This window comes from Micropterus dolomieu, linkage group LG03 (genome assembly GCF_021292245.1).
Source record: "Micropterus dolomieu isolate WLL.071019.BEF.003 ecotype Adirondacks linkage group LG03, ASM2129224v1, whole genome shotgun sequence".
Classification (NCBI taxonomy): domain Eukaryota; kingdom Metazoa; phylum Chordata; class Actinopteri; order Centrarchiformes; family Centrarchidae; genus Micropterus; species Micropterus dolomieu.
In genome coordinates, this window is record NC_060152.1 from 1,361,229 (window position 1) to 1,381,640 (window position 20,412).

A 20,412-nucleotide genomic window follows, 5' to 3' on the forward strand; every position below is an offset into this window, starting at 1 on the left:
TGTCACAAACACCTCCTAGTTAATTCATTCAAGTTGTATTACTTAATAAAGTCTTTAAATCAATGAAAAACACACAATGGAAGGATGTACGCAACCCTCTTATCAGTTACATACAGACATATTTCCGGTTGGGGTGGGACAGGATGAACCCCCTCTTTTCAGTTACATACAGACATATTTCCGGTTGGGGTGGGACAGGATGAACCCCCTCTTTTCAGTTACATACAGACATATTTCCGGTTGGGGCGGGACCGGATGCCCCCCCTCTTATCAGTTACATACAGACATATTTCCGGTTGGGGCGGGACCGGAAATAGCTGTCAAAAATGAGTTTGATGGAATGTATTTGATACTTCTCTCTCAGACCTTCAGATCAGAATCACTTTTTGATTGGTTATTAACACTTAACTTTAAGTCCTTCTATGTAACATTTATAAGGAGTATACAAACATTTAATAAACAGTTTTTAACACACTTTAAGGTTGTTTTGCACAGATATTAGGACACTTTGAATGCTTATTAATGTAAAGTAGTTTTAAACAGTTACAACTTGTCCTGTGAAGACATTTTTATATAATTACAACAGTGTTTATATTTGTGTATGTGTACATGTGTGTACTTCTAGTTTGCTGCCAGCAGCCAAATGTGACCCTAAAAGACCCTGTAGTGTAGAGATTTCCTGCTCACATTTCAACCTTTTTCCACACTGAGAAATATTATCTAATTAGTTTCAGCAGTTTCATATTTCTCAAACCTCTGTCTCACCTTTGTCAGCAGGGAAACGCACTTAATCACTGTTCATGTGAAGCCAAGTTCAACTTCAAAACATGAACTGTTTGCAAAGAAAAAAGCAATTAAACCAGCTCCAGTGATGGAAAATGTTTTCAGTGTCCGGTCTCCTTATGTGATCTGATTGGTTGTCCTGCAGGAGAGGAGTGTCCTGTTAAGGAAATGGTTTGAGCTGATGACGCTGCACAAAGAAGACCTGGCCAAGCTGATCACGTTCGAGAGCGTGAGTATCAAGCAGAGACAAAACACAAACTCTTGGTGCAAAGTTGGAGGTTTCATAGATTTTAAAAGCTTAATGTATCACATCTTTATAAACGTGTACGCTTGAGGCTGTGCAATGTTTTCAGATAAATTTGTTGTTTTGCTGCATAATATTTATATTAATTTCTTCCAGATTGTTCTATAAGTATCCATATGAATCTATTCAAGAGGTTTAGAGGAGAAAATGCTTAATAATAACAACTATAATAAATCTCATGTGGGATGGGCCAGATGTTTGGCATGAAACATAAAAAGTAAACTTTGTGTTCTTTTTTTTTTTTTTTTTTTTACAAATGTATGACCCGTAACCAGTGACGCCACCTATCTGTTTCCTATCCTAATATCTTGTGAGAGGCGAGTTGTTGCAGGAAGACACCGGTGGAAACGAGGGATGAGAGGAGAAGCTCACCTCACAAGATTTCAGAGCAAGAACTGTCGGTAGTTAGACGGTAGTTTCCGTTTAAAAACAAAGGCAGTCAGCAGGAGTCCCTGTCTGAAACTGTTGTCTCTTGAGTCTGAACAGATGCTGCTGTTAGTGTGTGAGTGGCTGTAGTTTCATTGTTTGATGCTGTGTGTTGCAGGGGAAACCCATGCGGGAGTCTCTCGGGGAGATTGCGTACTCTGCCTCTTTCTTGGAGTGGTTTTCGGAGGAGGCTCGGCGGGTCTACGGCGACATCGTCCCGTCACCTGCCAAAGACCGTAAGATTTTCCTCCTCAAACAGCCTGTGGGGGTCGCCTCCATCATCACACCGGTGAGCAGCCAATTAGGAGGTTATTTTTAGCCATGCTGTCAACCTGTCCAAAACATTGTTCAGACTGAAATATCTCAACAACTATTGAATGGATTTCCATGAAATTCTGTTTATTCATGTTCTGCAGAGGATAAATCTGTCTGACTTTGGTGATCTTATTTTTTTAATCTAGCGCCATCATCAGTTCAAAGTGTAAATTTGTACTTTAGTTTATTCTCAAAAGCCTCAGCAGCACTTTGTGTTTACTGCAAAGCAGAAAATGTTAGCATGCTAGCAAACTAAGCAACAAGCAAACTAGGATGGACAACAATGACTTTCTTGTTGTTGCAAGCATTTAGCTCAAAGCACCACTGTGATGGCCTCACAGAGCTGCTAGCATGGCTGTACACCAAAATTTCCTTTTTCAACGGCGCTGGTTAAACTTTATTTTGGTTTCTATTGGTTATGTGTGGCTCATTCTGCAACACTTGTCTTTGTAAAGAGACAAACTGACAGAATAAAGTTGCTAACCTGCCTGTCAGCTTGCACTGGGCTGTTTCAGTGGATTTACCATAAAGGCTTTAATATATGTGCACTCCAAATGTAGGTGCGGCTAGCTTAATCGGCTTCTCACAGATGAGTGACAGAAACACTCAAAGCGTTTTTTTTCTAAGACGTCAGTTACAGATGGAGTGGATGTGCTGGGAGACAATTCAGCAGAACAGTCTGCAAACGGGCATTTTTACGTCTTTCTCGGACACTTTAAAATGCTTCCACACTGCCGACATGTCAGCGTAATTGTTCAGTAAAATTTATTCGGCCTTTTGACATATTAGGCCGAACACCGAAAGCGTTTTTTAACTATTTTTGGCTGATTAATTTCGGTGGCCCAACATTCTGTGCATCCCTAAAGTGAACATCATGCTGTGTTGAAACCAGCGACTGAGACCATAAACTCATCAGGAAAGTGTTTACTGAGGTAATAAATCAGCTGAGAAGTAGCCTCGTTTTCTCATAGACTTCTGTACAATCCCACTTCTTTCTGCAGCTAGTGGAGTCGCCCCCTGCTGGCTGTTACAGAGAATGCAGGTTTAAGGTGTCAATGAAATAATTAACCGCAGTTGATTAAACGGAGTAAGCAGAATTTGGGCCATGACTTCTTTTATTTTTCTAATTTGCTTCTTAAGCTTGAGAGACAACGAGGAGTGCTGCTTCATCACGCAGCAGCAGCAGATGCCATTTGTTTGATGAGTGAGATGACAGTAATCTGTAACCACAGTGTAACAAGAATTGATTCCTCACCTTACATTACCGTTATTGATCAGTAGAGTAATGCACTGTCACTTCGACATATGAACAACATTACACAGAGTTAATTAGATTAGTTGTTAATATAAAACATATTGATAGAGATGGAGATTTTAAGTCTGCAACTTGTCATTTGAAAGCGGGAAATGCATTAATCTGGTAACTGCTGTGTTGTTCCACAGTGGAACTTCCCCAGCGCTATGATCACCAGAAAGGTTGGAGCTGCTCTGGCCGCCGGCTGCACGGTGGTGGTCAAACCGGCAGAGGACACGCCGCTGTCGGCGCTCGCTCTGGCTGAGGTCAGGTTTTAATACTCTTTATTTGAACCTCTGTGCTGTTTAGTTTCCAGGTTTTTCTGTAACTTCACCAAGAGTTTGAACATTGTGATGTGTTGTTGTGCAGCTGGCGGAGCAGGCGGGGATCCCGGCGGGGGTCATAAATGTGGTTCCTTGCTCCAGAGAGAAGACGCCGGCAGTCGGGGAGGTTCTCTGCACTGACCCACTGGTGGCCAAAATCTCCTTCACTGGCTCCACTGCCACTGGCAAGGTAAGATCCTGAGTCCTACCTGCAGCGCCCTCTGCTGGTTGTCTGCGAGAGAGGGTGACTTCATGTTTGATAAACACTGTTTGGTGAACCGTTAACGTCCAGTCGCGGACTGTAGCACCTCTCACTAACGCTATATAATATTAAGATTGCAAATTTGTCACACTGTCATAAATGTCTGGAAACATTACTATCACCACGCCACCTGAGCTGCAGTCTGCAGTCGGACCCTTCTCGACTGGACTGCGTCAGTGAATGTGCAATAAAATAAATACATGTCAGTGTCAATGTTTTATTGTTAATGAAAAAATGGTCCATTCTGCACAACGAGTAGTTTTACTTGTATTTACTTTCATTGTATTTTATTTCTTACTTTTATTGAAGTAAACTAGAGCGGATTTTGCGATTTTGGAAAACAATCTAATTGTGATTTAATATACAATAACTTTTTAAGCTCTTCTGTATTATTCTAAACAGACAAGCAATAAATCAGTGCATAGTATGACCAACACAATATTAGATAGTTTAAACATACACGGTTCTTTCTTGTAGGCCAGGCCTGTGTTATGATGAAATTAGGTGATGCATGAATTGCATGAATTATTATTCTGAGCAAAGGTGGAGAAGAAATATCAAATTATAATAATATGAGAAAGATAATTTGAGTCAAGTCATAGCATTAAATAATATGATATAATATCAGGTCGGCCTACAGAGCACAAGAAAAATTAAGTTCACCAGAGTGTGTTATACAGTAAACGCTCAATACAAAACCCACAGTTCAACCACCGATTAATGAGTCTCCCAGTTCAAATCTCCTAGGAGTCCATCTTTCTGTATCACAGTAAGCAAACACAAAATACTCCAGTTTTAGATTCTATTCAAAAGTAAGCAGCACTGGCTGTAACTCAGTACAGACTACGCCTCTTTTGGACTTGTGAGTTTGGTTTGAAACGCCGTTTCACAGATATTTCCTGAGCTGACTGGTGCCTGTGTGTGTGTGTGTGATGCAGGCGGCGATCGCCACAATAAGCTTACCTTACCACACATTTTCCTGCCCGTCAAAGCGGCGGATGGCCCGACGATTTTACCCACCACCAAGTTACCCGCGGGTGGTGGCTGCTACTTTCATTCCCTGTGTGACACTAAAGTTTCTGTAGTGTCAGCTTCTGTCAAGCTTAAGGCCGTTGGAACAAGAAGTCAAGGTACAGCGTAACGTGGAAAGTTGATGCTTCTTCTGCAGAGTGCTTTACTTTTTCGTGACATGTGACCAGTGTATAATTGCAGCTTTTGTGATTAGAAAATCTCGTTTTATCATATTGCGATAATATTGCAAATGCAATTAATCGTTCAGCCCTAAAGTAAACTTTTAAATGCAGGAGTAAGAAGTATTACTACTTTTACATAAGTAAAAGTACTTCTTTCACCACTAACTTCTGCCAGACTGTGAAACTAAAATTCTTTTTGAATGACTTGAATCTTAAGTCAGGACTGACACTTACTTAAAGAGGTGGTATTCTGCTTTTTAGCTTTTTCCCTCTTCTTTATTGAGTTATACATCTTTTTTGTGCATATACTAGGTTTGCAAAGCCAAACAAAGTCCTGCCCACAGAAAACTCTGCTCTGAACTGCCTGAAAACAGCTCGTTTGTAGTCCAGCCGTTTCCCTTAGCTAAACGCGGATCATAACGCTCGCCAAGCGGCTACTCCGACACGCCCTCAAAAACAGCGAGCTGCAGCACACAGCTCTCCTCTCCCTTCCAAACACAAGCTACCCTCCAGGCAGTCAGTGGACATGAAGTCGTTACTGTGATGTAGAGACAGAGCTCAGTTAAAACTTTATGGATGAAAGATACTTTTGTTACAGATTAATAACTCACCACTCTGAAACTCTCGCTCCAGTCCATGTTGCCAAGCTGGTCGGCAACATGTACAGCTGAATCGAAGCTGTTTACAGGCTTCTCACTGACCCACCCTTCTCTGCTTCTGATTGGCTAGTAGTCCTTAACTAGGAACTGCGCATGTGCAACTCCCAACAAAGATCATTTAGACACAAGATGTATCACTCCTTAGCTAAAACGAAGCCTTCAACACAGGATGAAAAAAGGAGCTGCAGCAATGTGCAGTATGACAAAAATATGGTGTTTTTTGAAAATTAAACCATGTAAACCTGTTCTGGTACAACCCCTAAATAAGATTATGAACCTGAAAATGAGCAGAATAACACCTCCTTTAATATTTACTCTGAAGATGTTTTGCGACTTGTTTTCATTCCCGGAGTTTCTCACCAGCAGAAATACTTTTGTTCATTTTCATAATAATAGGTGACTGTAAATAATGTTGTTGTTATTATTATTGCATCCGTTCAGCAGTTAAATCTCCTCCTCAGGTGCTGCTGAAACTCGCTGCAGACACTGTGAAGAAGGCGTCCATGGAGCTGGGTGGCCATGCCCCCTTCATTGTGTTCGACAGCGCTGATGTTGACAAGGCGGTGGCCGGAGCCATGGCCTCCAAGTTCAGGAACTCTGGACAGGTAATACGAGAGCACAGCGTCGGAGGCGGGGCTCTATTCTGTCCTATGGAAACAGCTCAATGGTGCGTGATGAAGACAAATCTTCCGTGTCATGTAAACGGTCGCTGTTTGATTGGTTTTAGGCACCAAAAGTACTTCAGGAATACATGTTTTGGGTTAAAAGAAGAGCGTTAATCCAGGACATTATCTCAGTGGGCGTGTCATGTAGCCTGCCAGACTGCATAGACAGATAGGACGGCCCATAGAGCAGGTGCACCGAGCCAGTTTAGCACTCCGCTAAGTTGAATTGGGGTAAAAAGATTTGCTCATGCTCATTGATAATGCAGCTCTTCTTTAAAAATGTTATGGGACCGAATGGATTAATTCTGATTCAGTGTCATTTCATTTAAGAAAAAAATATATATATATATATATATATATATATATATATAAAAAATATCCACTGTTTTACAGCTGCTTCTCGCTGTTTTATGTTACTGTAAGTTACTTTTTTTTGGACAATGTACATTTTTTTCCCTTTGAATTTGCATTACATGCTTTGTTATTGTGCAAATGAACCTTTCTCAAAGCATTTTGTTATTTAACATTTCTTGCCTGAAGAACAGACATGGGGAGCAGAAGAAAATTGAATGTTTTGGTCTGCTGCTTTGACACGGAGGTCATGTGGTTATATTTTCTATCGTCGTCTTCTTGTAGACGTGCGTGTGTTCGAACCGGTTTCTGGTGCAGAGCGGCATCCACGACCGTTTCGTGGAGAAGCTGAGCCAAGCGATGGACGCCGAGCTCCGTCTGGGACATGGCTCAGAGCCCGACACCACCCAGGGGCCGCTCATCAACAGCAGAGCTGCAGAGAAGGTAAACAACAAGTACAGATTGGAAAAATGAAGGGTATTTATTATCATTCATATAATGAGGTCACTTATTTTTGTTATTGTTTTGTTTCTATAACGTATGGTGTTGTTATTGTGTACTGTATTGGTCCGAATATAAGAGAACCCTGATTATAAGATGACCCCTCTTTTTCAAGACTCATTTTTGGAAAAACACTCTCTAAAGACCAAAACTAGTTTTTATTAAGAAAATAATTTTTTCAATTCAATTTTATTTGTATAGCGCCAAATCACAACAGTTACCTCATAGCGTTTTTCATAAAAGAGCAGGTTTAGACCATACTCTGTGATGATAAAAACACATTGAATAAAACAACAAGATGGTTGTTTAACATCTGTTAAATAAAATAACATTTTCAATATGTTTTTAAATGAAATGGTCAGATTTAAATGACCGCTAAATAATATGTACAGTGTAATTTATTTGTGCCCATTTTATTTAAAAAGAAATCAAAAACGTTATTTTATTCAAAAGATGTTAAAAACAACAGCCTACCTTGGCATCATAACTGCTCCTCAGCTGTTGGATAACTTGACCTACTTTTCAGGTACTTTGTTCATCATAATTGCTGTCTCTCCCTGTTTCAGTCAGGAGGGTAACGAGAACTTTGCCGATATTTGGCGCCATCTGTTGTTGTGGCTGTATATTAACATTTAAAGAGCTAGTACCTGAAAATAAGAGGCAATTTCTAAGATGCGTTTCCAGGGGAAAAAAACTGTCTTATACTCGGACCAATACAGTATTTCTGAATTTATTTTCTTGCTTTAAAAGGATTTTATTTACCTGATGCTTGTATATTGTTTGCTTCTGTCTGCTGTGAAACAAATCACCTACCCCCTATTTAAAAAACCCCCCTACTAATGAGTGAGTGAGTGAGTGAGTTAGTTCAACACCTGACACCTTCTGTCTCCCAGGTGGCCCAGCAGATAGCAGATGCAGTGTCCAGGGGAGCGAAGGTGTTGAAGGGAGGGAAGCGTCTGGACGGCTCCTTTATGGAGCCCACTCTGCTGGCCAACGTCACCACAGAGATGCTCTGCACGAAGGAGGAAACCTTCGGCCCGCTGCTTCCCGTCATCAGGTCTGCACGCCAACAGGAAGCAGCTTTACTCGAGTCTCTACAGCGTATTCATGTCACGTGGATTTAACATTCAAACTGAAGTATTACACATGTACATACACTAGGGATGTGCCATATATTGTCTGTGATGATATCTTAATACTTGTCGTTAAAGACGACAAACTACCCACTGCACAAAATATCAAGAATATGAAAGGCTCCAGGAAAAACTTAAGAACTCGTAGTACATAGGAACAGATAAAATTGTTTACTCAGACCTTGATGTCAGTAATACTGTGCTGGTGATTTCAGTGTTTTCACTGAAATGTTTTGGTTTTAAATCCTAAAAAAGACCTGTTTCCATTTATGTCATTAGTAAACAACAGTTAATATCCTATTAACAAGTAGGGGTGGGAATCACCAGAGGCCCCACGATACGATATTATCACGATATTTATGTTGCGATTCGATATTATTGCGATTTTAAATATATTGAGATATATTGCAATTTATTAGCTTTTTCCAACTTCCAATTAGGTCCCTAAAGTCAAACTTTGTCAACATCTGTTTATCTAAAAAGATACATTTCTCTGTTTGTTAATATCACTTTTTCAGTCCTCCTATATGGTCCTGTTAAGTTTTCTATTGGACTAAAAAAGCAATAGATTTTATTATTCTAGGTACAAAAAGTTAAAACTCTCATCTGCAATTTATATAATAAAATATCGATACTTGGCGTCCGTGTATCGATACAGTATTGCCATGGCAAATATCACGAAACTATGCGGTATTTTTTTCCCCCACCCCTGTTAACAAGCGTTTTGACAAAAATTCCAGAAAATATCTAGATATAATTTTTATATACCCCTAATATACCACATACAGTTACTGCTGACAGCTGAGGAAGGTCATTATAAATAAATGTTGTTTGTCTCTTAGTTAAAGTAGCTTCAAACTCAGATTTTGGCTAAAACAAGAGGGCAACTGCATTAAAATAACACCAGATATTTCTTTGTTTATCACCATTTTTAATTATAAATGAATTACAATTTTCATTTCACGTAAAGAAACTCTGACCGTTTTGAGTTTTGCTTGAGTTTGTCATTTCATATTCTGTATATGAACAACCTTATAGTGGAAGGAAATAAAATGATACCTGTGAAAGCTGCTGTCAGCTGCTTGTATTCATGTGCTGAAGAGGTTTTGTTGACCAACCAGAAACTTCTTGTTTCTGATTTACAGGTTCAACACAGAGGAAGAGGCTCTGGCGATTGCTAATGCATCTAATGTTGGACTGGCAGGTGAGTGCATCTTTCTGAGCTGAACTGTTTGTTAAATGATAGACTATAAAAACAAGTCTGGGCAGTGATGTGAAAGTCAGCTTCTGTACGCTGACGATCCAGTGCATCTTCAAAGACAAACAAGTGATAGGCGGACGTGGTGATGCATCCACTAAAGTGCTTGTTTTTGCCACTGAAAGGTTTAGATTGTCATTATAAGTGTCTGACAATGTTATGGAAAGGATCCTAACAGAGATTTACCCTTTTTTAAAAAGAGTTTCATCCTTTTTTGTATAACCAGAAACGACTATATCGCTCACCTAAACGCCACCAGACTCCATTGGTCTACCTGATCTACCACTGCCTCCATCGCTGTTTAGTTATTGTGCGATATTGTTGCGTTTGTTTTGTTTGTTTGTGACCAAAGTCACAGATTAACACCAAAGAAACCAGCGGTAGACCAGTAAGGTTAAATTACTGTTTTTATCAATGGAGTCTGGTGGCTTAAAGGAGAGCAATTTAGTGACCGTTTCTGTTTAAACAAAAAGTATTTCACTCTTTAAAACAAAGGTCTCTCTCTGGAGGGGTCTGAGCCTGTCAGTCCAGGTTGAAAAATCCCAATGTTGCCCTTTAACCACCTATTTTACTTCTCAAGATTGGTGGGTTTTGAAGGCCACTGATTAAGTCAAATGTAATGAAAATAATAAGGGAACTGCTCTTTGCCTGCCCTCCTAACTTAACATTTGGAGGAGCCCTTGTAACAACATTGTTGACCCGTTAAGACCTGTTCTGTTGGTCTGATCTCAGGACAGTCTTTGGTTTTGAAGATCTCCTTCTCTTGGTTTGTAAACCCTGACGTGCACGTGTTTTTCTGATCTCAGGTTACTGCTACTCGCAGGATGTGAGTCAGATCTGGCGGGTGGCAGAGGCGTTGGAGGTGGGGATAGTTGGAGTCAACGAGGGTCTTGTGTCCACCCCAGAGGCCACATTCGGCGGGGTCAAACAGTCCGGTTTGGGCCGTGAAGGCTCCAAGTACGGCATCGAGGAGTATCTGGAAATTAAGTACATGTGCCTCGGTAGCCTCAAACCATGAAACAGGACGCAGCGACGTCAGACGTCCAGTGGTACTGCACTCTCAGATGAAATAAAATTAAATGCAGTAATGCAGGTTTTAATTGGTTTAAACAATAACAACACAAAAGAACCCTTAAAATTAGAGTCTGTGTTGAAAACAGTAACGGTAATTTTTCACAAATCATAAAAACGGGTCCGAAAAGTGAAACAAGGTCCTTTTTTAATTTCTCCTCTGTTGCCTTCTCATATGAAACTGTTGTTGCGTAGAATAAGACAAAAATCTTTTAGGCAATAATTATCTCACAAGTTCAGTTATTAAGACTTTTAGGTAAATGTTTCTTTTTATTTAATTAATCTAGATACTGAAACATGTTTAACATTTACATCACAAAAATATTTTATAATCAGTATGCTGATGGTATGTTATGCATTAATAGTGCTAAATACAAAGATCTAAAGGAAACTCACTTCTGATTGGCCACAGGGATTATGTTAAAACCAGAGCAGCTCCAGATGAAACTAGTTACAGCATGGTCGCTCTCCACCAATCAAAATACAGAGTTACTATTTTTGAAATAATGGGTCTAATATTTAACTGGCAGCTGTTGCTAACTTGCTAATTAACATTAGTTAAATATGTTTCTGGCTCACTCATTTGAAAATAAGAACTCCGCTAAAGGTTTAAAATATGCATTGAATGGCTGCCTATATACAAGTGGATCTCAAAAAATTTGAATATAGTGGAAAAGTTCATTGTGAGCACCAGAACCAGACTGAGAGATTAAAAAGGCTCAGGAAGACCTTTGCAGGTGTTTTGTTAATTAGCTGATTAGAGCTCGGGTCAACATTTCTGTATTATAATATAATAGTTTTGAGACAGTGGAGGTTTAATTTCCATAAACTGTAAGCCATAATCGAGATTAAAATAAGAATAAAGGCTTGAAACACATTACTTTGTGTAATATATTCAAAGTTTAAAGTTTCACTTTTTGAACGTTTCAGTAATTGCAAAAGAAAATGTACTTTTCAGCGATATTCAAATTTTGAGATGCACCTGTAATATCGTGCTAACTCAGCAGCATTTACTGATTCAGAAAGGATTGAAGCTAAAGCTAACATGTCCTAGCTAACGAGTTAGCATCCTCGCCAGTTGATGATCCACATAGAAGATGCAGAAATAAGGTGGTGTTCATGTATTGTTGGTAAAGCTAGCTCTAGTAGAAATGACACTGTTCAGATGTTCAAAAAGAACACTTACTCAGACAAGCAACACAAAAGGTTAGATTTAAGCTTTATTGTTCATATTTACAACAATAAAAACTTTTACAAGAGGAAAAAGATTTAAACTTGATGAGTTAGGCAAAGCCATCTTGGATAAACTTCCCTTGAATAAAAAGAAAGATGAGGACAGACATGCTAATGTTAGCTTTATAGACTGTATATAAAAAGGTTAGCCTACACTCAGCATCCGGGACAGTCTCCCACACAGTGGACGTTCCAGTCCTGAGCGGGGCTTTTGCTAGTGTAACCTGCAATGGCACAGAATTATGTAGTTTGCCTTGTAAATAAAACTAGGTTACTGCTGAAAGTAATAGGCTAGTTGGCCAGGCCTGGTAGCAGCTCACATCAGAGAAGATAAAGTATTGCAACTGTCGTTGCACAGAGGACATATTAAACACCAAACCGTCCAAACTCTTCTTCATCCCTATATTAGAGCCTGAAATCCTAAGACCAACAGACGAGCTGTGCCTAGTTTCTGCTGTCCAAAAATCTTATGTACAATACATGCTGACATTACATGAGATATGAAAAATAAATAATGAACCTCTGGCCTATCACAATCCAGGATTCTCTGTGATCATGGTATAAAATCCTTGGTGGTTACTTTTCTACTGGTTGCAGGCTCTATTGGGGGACTTAATACTGACAATTGTGGCAATTGACAATACAACACAATGTTATTTGGGCATGAGCACCCAATAAAGAGCCTAAGTCTGTTCTTTCCGCTGACAAAATATGTATGGTAGCCAACGGCGAGAGACAACTAATGTTTAAATCCTGTTTGAATTGTGTCCTGAATTACACACATGCTGTTTGTCAGTTTAAAAGATAATTTAAGTCAAGAAAGTCGCAACTCGTCATAAAACTAAAGAAACATTTAGTTTTGTGTGAAATCTCATCTCGCACGATATACGTCACCAACATGTTAGCGCTGTAATGCTAAGCTAATGTTCATTGCTTGCTTGCTACTACCTCGGTAGCTTAGCTATATTCCATCCTGGTCCTGTCATCACATCACCTACACATGGAAGCTCTTTGACGTTAGCTTCAGTAAATGTTACTTTACAGTTTTACGACATATTGACTTTCCTGACTAAAATGATCTTTTAAATTGACAAGCATGTGTAATTTAAAAGCTTCAGTAACATTAGGGTCGGTACATTAGCTTCAGTCATTGAGAGAACTATTATGACATCACACATGGGACTTTTGGATTTGTGGTTACGTATATTCAGTCTTATACTTCAACAGTATTACAACAGATTGAATTTCTTGCCTAAAATGATCTTTTAGACTGACAAACATCGTGTGTAATTCAGGGAACATTTCAAACGGGATCAAAAATTAGTCATCTCTTACCGTTTGATTACTGCAAATATTTTTTCTGAAATAAAGGTCCTATGGTGGTCCACCGGAACGGGAGCAGCTTAAGGGAGGTGTTTTTCTATTGAAATGCAAGGAATTACTAATTATTATTTCTATTTTCTTCCAAATGAATCGCAAAACAAACTTTGCATGTTGGAGATGGCAAAAATTTACATTTCATACAGGTCTGCCCCCTACAAAATAAGTCGTTTTTAGGCCACTTACAGGCTCTGTACTTCAACGATCTTCTCCTACAGAATAAATCGGATCAACTTAAAATTTCTGCAGTGCAGTCTGAAGACACTGCTTTAGAAAAGTTGCGCTGTGAGTTTTTGTTTATGGGCGCAACCGTGGCGCGGCGGCGATCATCTGTTTAGCCATGAAACAGTAAGTTGTTGTAAATTCACTGTACATGCTGATAAATGCCCCGCTCTCAAGACATCTACATGTCAGAATCCTGTCATAGTCGTTGCGCTACCTACTGGCAACAGGAAGAAGCTGGTACTTTCGTATTAGTAATTTCCAAGTCTAATATATCAGAGCTTTCCCAGTTGTAATTGCACGCTGGAAGTTGACCCGAAAGCCATTTTACAAGGGGAAATTGCGATAACTCAGATGACGTGGAGGCAGCTTTTTATTTCCCCCTCCTGAACCTTCTCCAGCAGCACATAGATATTTGTTCAAAACAGAAAGAAAAGTGGCACACTTAGCCATGGAGGAGAAGGTAGATTGTAGATTTACTGATTTAAAATAAATTTAAAAAGCACAAAACCTTTTGCTAGTTTTTCATAAAAATCATTGTTGTACTGACCATCCTGATGTCCTGTAGTAGGCCTGTTAATATAATAACAGTATTTTTTTTTTTATGATATGCTGGCATATTTGAACACACAGGGTTCAAAAGTAAGTCACAATTTCATTTGTAATAATTCATGGGCCATTTATACAAAACAAACATTTTTCTTCTGTATGGAACATTAGCCCAACACATTGTTTATAGGAGTCAGACATTTCATTAATAACTGTTAGGTCAGTATTGCTAAAATATAAATGTCAAATACATGGCCTGATGTCAATGTTGTTTGAATATGCACCACATTTTTGGGAAGAAATAGATATGAAATATCTATTTAGCATATTTCAGCGTGTAGATAAAAAATAATTAGTTATTGAAGTTAAATAAATTCCTTGTTACTGTGTTGGTTTTAATCCTGGCCAAGCCTTTTCTGAGCCTCTGTTAAAGTAAAATTATGGTTGCCAATGTCAAGTGCCATTTAATTGATTTTTATTTCTTACATTGTTGAACAGTACTTTGATTAATTTAGATTTTATTTAAGAGTAACTTAACCCTCTCTGTCCTCCAATGGGTTAACTTGTCACCTTGCTGTACAGCTGTACTTAGGACACTGTCACATCACTGTTGGGTGTGGTTACAGGTGTAGCAGCAAAAGAAAAGGGCAGCAAACTCTTCCAGCCTCGAGCATGTGAGCAGCACAAAGCAGTGTAATGGGTGGAGCTTTGTTCTTCGTAGGTCCGTTAGCTTGATCGGATTCCTTTGACATGAAGCAGGATTTTCAAGGTTTTAAAGCTGGCTTAAAATGAATCGTTCTCATAAAGATTAGAGTAATTAGGAGTATGGTTCTCGTCATTTTGAGATAAATTAAAAGATGCATATGAGATTAAAAAAACCTGTAATTACAAACTACAGATCTTGTTCATCAACATTTTAAACCAGCTTTATAAAACACTCCAGAGCCACTTAATTAGGTACGATCTGTTGCAAATCAATACAACAGCTCTGCCGTAACATCTTTACAAAGTTTAGTGTTCAGATGATGTTGACATTGTCAGAAACGTGTAAATTCACTTACATGTTAATCACTGGGGTCATAGAAGCATAATATTAGAAACACTTATATATATATATATAATGTCGAGTACGACACTATGACCTCAATGCTAAAACACATAATTGATATAATTGGTAATAAAAAGCCTCTGAAAGTTTTAGCAAGTGTACTTAATAAAGTGGACACTAGTTGTATGTGCTTATGTCAAATCAGCAATACAAATCAAAATAACCAGGGTCCATATGTGCAAATGCAGCAGAGTAAAGAAGTAAAATGTTTTAAATTTTTTCTTGACAGTAACTTATCTTCCACTGTCCACTGTTTGTTTGTACTGCCAGTTTTGTTCTCCGGGTTTGTACAGCAGATTGTGTCTCTAATATGATGTGAAACTGGTTCTAATTGTAATATACTGTTGTAGTCAAAGTTAATGTGGGGGGAAAAAAAAATTACTTTTTGTATTTCTGACTATAAATATTAATGGAAAATTAAAGAGGAAATTGTAATATTACATCTTGTGGTGATATTTTTCTTTTTTTGGTAAGTAAATGAAATTCTTGCCCAATTTCCATGGTTGAAAGTTACTGTTGTGTTCACACTTCTTTTGAGCTAACAATATGTCATGAATTAAGGACCTTCATAGGGTTCAGCTGATTTGTTAATTCACACTAAACAAGCACAGAAGATTGACTGACTTTAACGGTAGTCCACAAACCAACGGGTGACATCTCAGCGGCTACTACCACTCCTTTTACATCATCTGCGAATGTGACGTTTCATTGCTATGACTTAAAAATATATATATTTTTTTTTTTTTTACACTCGGCGCTTAGAAGAGCTGCTCACTTTCACCAGACTGTTTGTCAGTCACTTTCATTTTTGGCAGCTCTTCCAAGCACCAAGTGTAAAAGAGCAACCTAACAGCTAGCTAATAAGGCTAATGTCGTTAAACGGTTATGTAAGACACTGAGATGACTTATCTTTCAGCGATGTTAGCCTTATTTTCACAGCTTAGCTAGCTATCGTTACATATATGTATCGCGATGTAAATAAACAAACTTGGGAGTTGTTGGAAGGTGGATTTTTTTCCTCTTTTGTTGGAGCTAGGCCAGCAGTTTCACCCAGCTTCCAGTCTTTGTTCTAAGCTAGGCCAGCCTCCATCGTGGACCTTTTTTCATGCAGAGATGAATCTATCAGTCTTCTCAGCTGGCTTTGGGGAGGATGATATGCCAAATTCTTCTTTAAAGCCTTCCATAGAAGTCTGTATTTAAAGAATATGCCGAAACATCGAGGTCGTCCTATCAAAGTATCTCGCAGTTTTGCCCAAATTTGGACGTCAAGCTTAAATTTTTGTGTAAGAATTTGCAGGTGTGTCCTCCAGGTCGTAAATTCTCACATCCTTCGAAGGAGTTTGACACTGAAATGATACACTGGTTCATTATACCGACCTGACAGGACTCTGGGTAATAAAGTCCTTTAAACTTTAAAAAGTTAAATCATCTCGCTGCCAGAGTGCAAACATCCCAGACGAGTCCTTTCCATCACCAGGAGTCAGCTGTCCCGTCAGCCGAAGGCATTTCCGTTTCGGGTGGCCTGAGCGCTGAGCCGGTTCCTGCTGCGGACGGGTCGATCCCGGCTGAAGATGGTGTCCTGGTCGCTGTCCAACTCTGACTCAGACATCATCAGGCTGGAGTTGTGCTCTGTACTGCGGTGTTTGATACCTGCAAAGAGGAAAGGTGTCACTTGCTTCCGGTTACGCCCCATGTGAACTTATTTCGGGAAAAATATGTACGGTAGTCAATGGCGAGAGACAACTTATTTTTTGATCCAGTTTGAACTGTGCTCTGAATTACACAAACGATGATTGTTAATGTAAAAGGTCATTTTGTCCGTAAAGAAAGTCGCAGTTTGTCGTAAAACAGAAAAGTTACATTTAGTTTTGTGTGAAACCCGTTGAATGAACTACAGTGGGGAGAACAAGTATTTGATACACTGCTGATTTTGAAGGTTTTCCTACTTACAAAGCATGTAGAGGTCTAATTTTTATCATAGTTACACTTCAACTGTGAGAGACGGAATCTAAAACAATCCAGAAAATCACATTGTATGACTTTTAAATAATTAATTTGCATTTTATTGCATGACATAACTATTAAGTAAGTAAAATATGTACAGTAGTCAATGGCGAGAGACAGCAAATGTTTACACACACCTTTGTCAGTTTAAAAGATAATGTTAAGTCAAGAAATTTGCAATTTTTCTTAACTGTTGAAGTATCAGACTGTGAAAATACGTAATTACAAAAGACCACAAACCCAAAAGTCGTGTATGTGACATCATAACTGTTTCTCTCAGAATGAGGCTAACGTGAGTGAAAGTAAAGTTACTGAAGCTAATTTGACTGAAGCTAACATCAAAGAGCTTCCATGTGTAGATGATGGCATTACAGCACTAACATGTTGGTGATGTATATCATGCGGGGGCAAGAGATGTAGTTGATTGAGTGGTTTCACACAAAACTTAATGTTACTTTACTGTCTCTATGGACTTATATTATCTTTGAAATTGACAAACAAGTGTGTGTAATTCAGGGCACAATTCCTACTGGATGAAAACATTAGTTGTCTCGCCGTTGTACTACCAAACATATTTTTCCGATATAAGGTCCCATGAGGCGGAAGAAGAAAGGTGGGACTCTTTATTTTAGTGTTTTCTTCTAACGTGTAACTTTTGCGCTGTAGTCCTTCCTCTTTCTGGACTAAAGCTTTCCGTTTGTGACACCAGGTGCCAGTAAAAGCAAAGGAACAAGATGATAGTACGACTATTAGAAAATCATTACCCATCCTAAATAAACACATTCCATGTCGTTTCTTTCTTTTTTGGTTAACTATCACACTCAAAGACATTGCATGGACAGTGTCTCCTTAAGAGAACAAAACTAAGAATATTAGAATTGCAAACCAACCAACAATAACAGCCAACTAAAACCATTATCAATGCAAAATAAGTAAAATGAGTAAAAATGTGATTTGTTTGGTGTTTTTGTTTCCTGGATGAATGTTTGATAGTTCATGGGCCAAGCCAGAATTTGGTACCACCTAAAGTGGCAAAATCTCTTTGGCACCAGTTTGTCTGTAGGGCCCCTACAAGTACTTTAAAACATGGTAACCATTACAAAAGAGTCGCTTTACACATTTATATTAACTCATATTGATATCTCATACGGGCATTAAATCTGGTAATTTTTAACAAAGGTGACAGTCAACAATTTCACAGTGTCTTATTGTAAATACAGACCCTGGTACCAAAGCATTTCTCACTGAAGTGACTCACTGAATTTGGGTCTGAGCTCCACCCTCTCCTGCTCGTCCATGTTATCCAAGATGGTGTATTTAGTTTTCCTCCTCACTTTGGTCTGTCTCCTCCTGAAAACAGTCGACAGACAGACAGGGTGTTCAGATAACACAGAATAATAATAAGTCTGGAGTTAAAAGGTTTGGCGTAAGTGTATCGTCTGTAGACATGTTCACCTCCTGCAGCAGCAGATGACGGTCCAGCTGATGGACAGGATGAAGATCACGAGAATGAAGCTGGTCAGGATCACGTACAGCACCCTCCACTCTGATGGCAAGAACAGAGTGAGCCCAAAATATAATCACATTAATGCAAGGAGAGCAAATGCAAGCTAGTGCAAAAACAAGAACTGTGTCTCACTTAGTGCCCCTCTGTACTCACGCTTGCTATTTTGAGTTCAAATCGAGAACTATGGCAAAAAGCGGTGCACTTCTAACGTTGAATAAGTTGAACATTCTGCTGAGTAGTAGATGGCTACACAGCAGAAGGGTAGGGGCAAACAACGTATTTTCAAACTTGGGAAAATGGCAGCTGAGGAATCTTTAATAAAATTGAAATCAAGTGAGCAAACAAGCCAGCAGGTATTTTGGCGGTGACAATCACGAAAGAAGGAGGCGAAGGAGGCGGCGGCAAAGAACACAAAGAAGGCCGTGAAGAAGAAGAATACAGTGAAGATGAAGAAGGCAGCAGCAGTGAAGAAGATGATGGCGGCGCTGGCAAAAAAGCCAGAGATGAAGAAGAATGCGGGCAAAAATGCTGAAGAAGAAGAGACGGCTGAGGCGTTTAACAAGACCGTAGCGAAAAAGATGGTGGCGGCGAAGAAGAATGCTGCGAAGAAGACCGCTTTCGTCATTTCTGTAAGTGCACAACGGGTCAAAATTCATGCACTATGCAAGTAAGTACATAGTGTACACAGTGTGCTAACAGAAGTATCTGAATTGAGACACAGCTACCAGTTTTAAAACATACTGAAATAATTGACATACATCTGAATACTACAAACGTTTTATTTTTTAGTGCAGTCAAATTATTGATAATTATATGAGACAGTGTGCAGGTAATACTAAATTCGATTAATTTCAACATTTGTGTTTTTATCAAAAACACATGTTGAGTTATCAGCTTTACCTTTGTAAGAAAACATTTAAGTAGTAATAAATCAGTGCTGTATAATAATTACCACAGTTGCTCTCTCCGTCGCCAAAGTAACGGCGAACCAGGTTCTCCGTCCAGAAGGGGTCGCACGTGCACTCCTTGGTGATTGGATCACACTGGCCACGCCCCGAACAGCGAAGCAAGCACACTAAAAGAAAAGGATTGAGTCATCAATTCATTTAAATATGTTTGCTAGTCACCAAGACACTGAATGAAGCATTGTTAGCATGACGGTTAACTTAGTTGATTTCTACCTTCAGAGTCAGAAGGGAACAGTGTTTTTTTTTTTTATTCAGGGTGCTTAAAGGGTTAACTTTGGTATTTTTAAACCTGGACCTTATTGTTCCATGTTTTTGTGTCTGTGTGACTAATTGGGACACATTTTTTGAAATTGGCCCAGTATTAAGCGAGTGCTCTGCAATTTACATCTTGCAGGCTATCGCGCCTCGCCCAAATGCGTCCAATAAAGTGCTTGTTTTGTTATTATTAAGTGTCTCACAACATAATGGAAAATACCCCTACAAAGAGAGACCTTTGTTTAAAAGAGTAAGATACTTTTTGTTTAACCAGAAGCAGTTGCTCAATAGCTCTCATCAAAGCCACCAGACTCCATTGATAAAAACAGTGATTTTACCTCGCAGAAGACGGGAGTTGCTGGTCGCTACAGTTGCCTCTGTCAGTTAGTTGGTCTGTGCTATTGTTTGACTTTGTTTTGTTTTATTGTGTGCTTTAAAAGGGTTAAAAACACCAAAATCACACAACAACACAAACTAACTGACAAAGGCAGTAGTAGACCAGAGAAGTAAAATTACTGTTTTTGTCAATGGATAATTGTTTTTATAATCATTAACACTACCGTAAATATCTGTACCATTATTCGTTCAGTCTATAGCAACATCACCTTTACTGTCTGTACCTGTGTGTGTATATTGTGTAGGCTGCCT

General features: G+C 39.0%; 2 protein-coding genes across 7 annotated transcripts in view; one reads left to right on the forward strand and one right to left on the reverse strand.

The window, feature by feature from the left end:
* Positions 1-15,470, forward strand: part of aldh5a1 (aldehyde dehydrogenase 5 family, member A1 (succinate-semialdehyde dehydrogenase)) — a 24,741-nt gene extending 9,271 nt beyond the window's left edge. For both annotated transcript variants that reach the window (XM_046043679.1, XM_046043677.1), the window contains 9 exons: positions 929-1,012; positions 1,632-1,802; positions 3,272-3,388; positions 3,492-3,635; positions 6,021-6,164; positions 6,861-7,019; positions 7,970-8,133; positions 9,355-9,413; positions 10,274-15,470. In XM_046043679.1, the coding sequence (XP_045899635.1) occupies positions 929-1,012; positions 1,632-1,802; positions 3,272-3,388; positions 3,492-3,635; positions 6,021-6,164; positions 6,861-7,019; positions 7,970-8,133; positions 9,355-9,413; positions 10,274-10,485 (1,254 nt within the window). In that variant the 3' untranslated portion in view covers positions 10,486-15,470. The remainder of the gene's footprint in view (positions 1-928; positions 1,013-1,631; positions 1,803-3,271; positions 3,389-3,491; positions 3,636-6,020; positions 6,165-6,860; positions 7,020-7,969; positions 8,134-9,354; positions 9,414-10,273) is intronic.
* kiaa0319 (KIAA0319 ortholog) overlaps positions 11,746-20,412 on the reverse strand; it is a 32,643-nt gene continuing 23,976 nt past the window's right edge. For all 5 annotated transcript variants that reach the window (XM_046043671.1, XM_046043675.1, XM_046043674.1 and 2 more), the window contains 4 exons: positions 19,494-19,616; positions 18,490-18,580; positions 18,293-18,384; positions 11,746-16,680 (listed from right to left, as the gene is read on the reverse strand). In XM_046043671.1, coding sequence (XP_045899627.1) covers positions 16,523-16,680; positions 18,293-18,384; positions 18,490-18,580; positions 19,494-19,616 — 464 coding nt within the window. In that variant the 3' untranslated portion in view covers positions 11,746-16,522. The remainder of the gene's footprint in view (positions 16,681-18,292; positions 18,385-18,489; positions 18,581-19,493; positions 19,617-20,412) is intronic.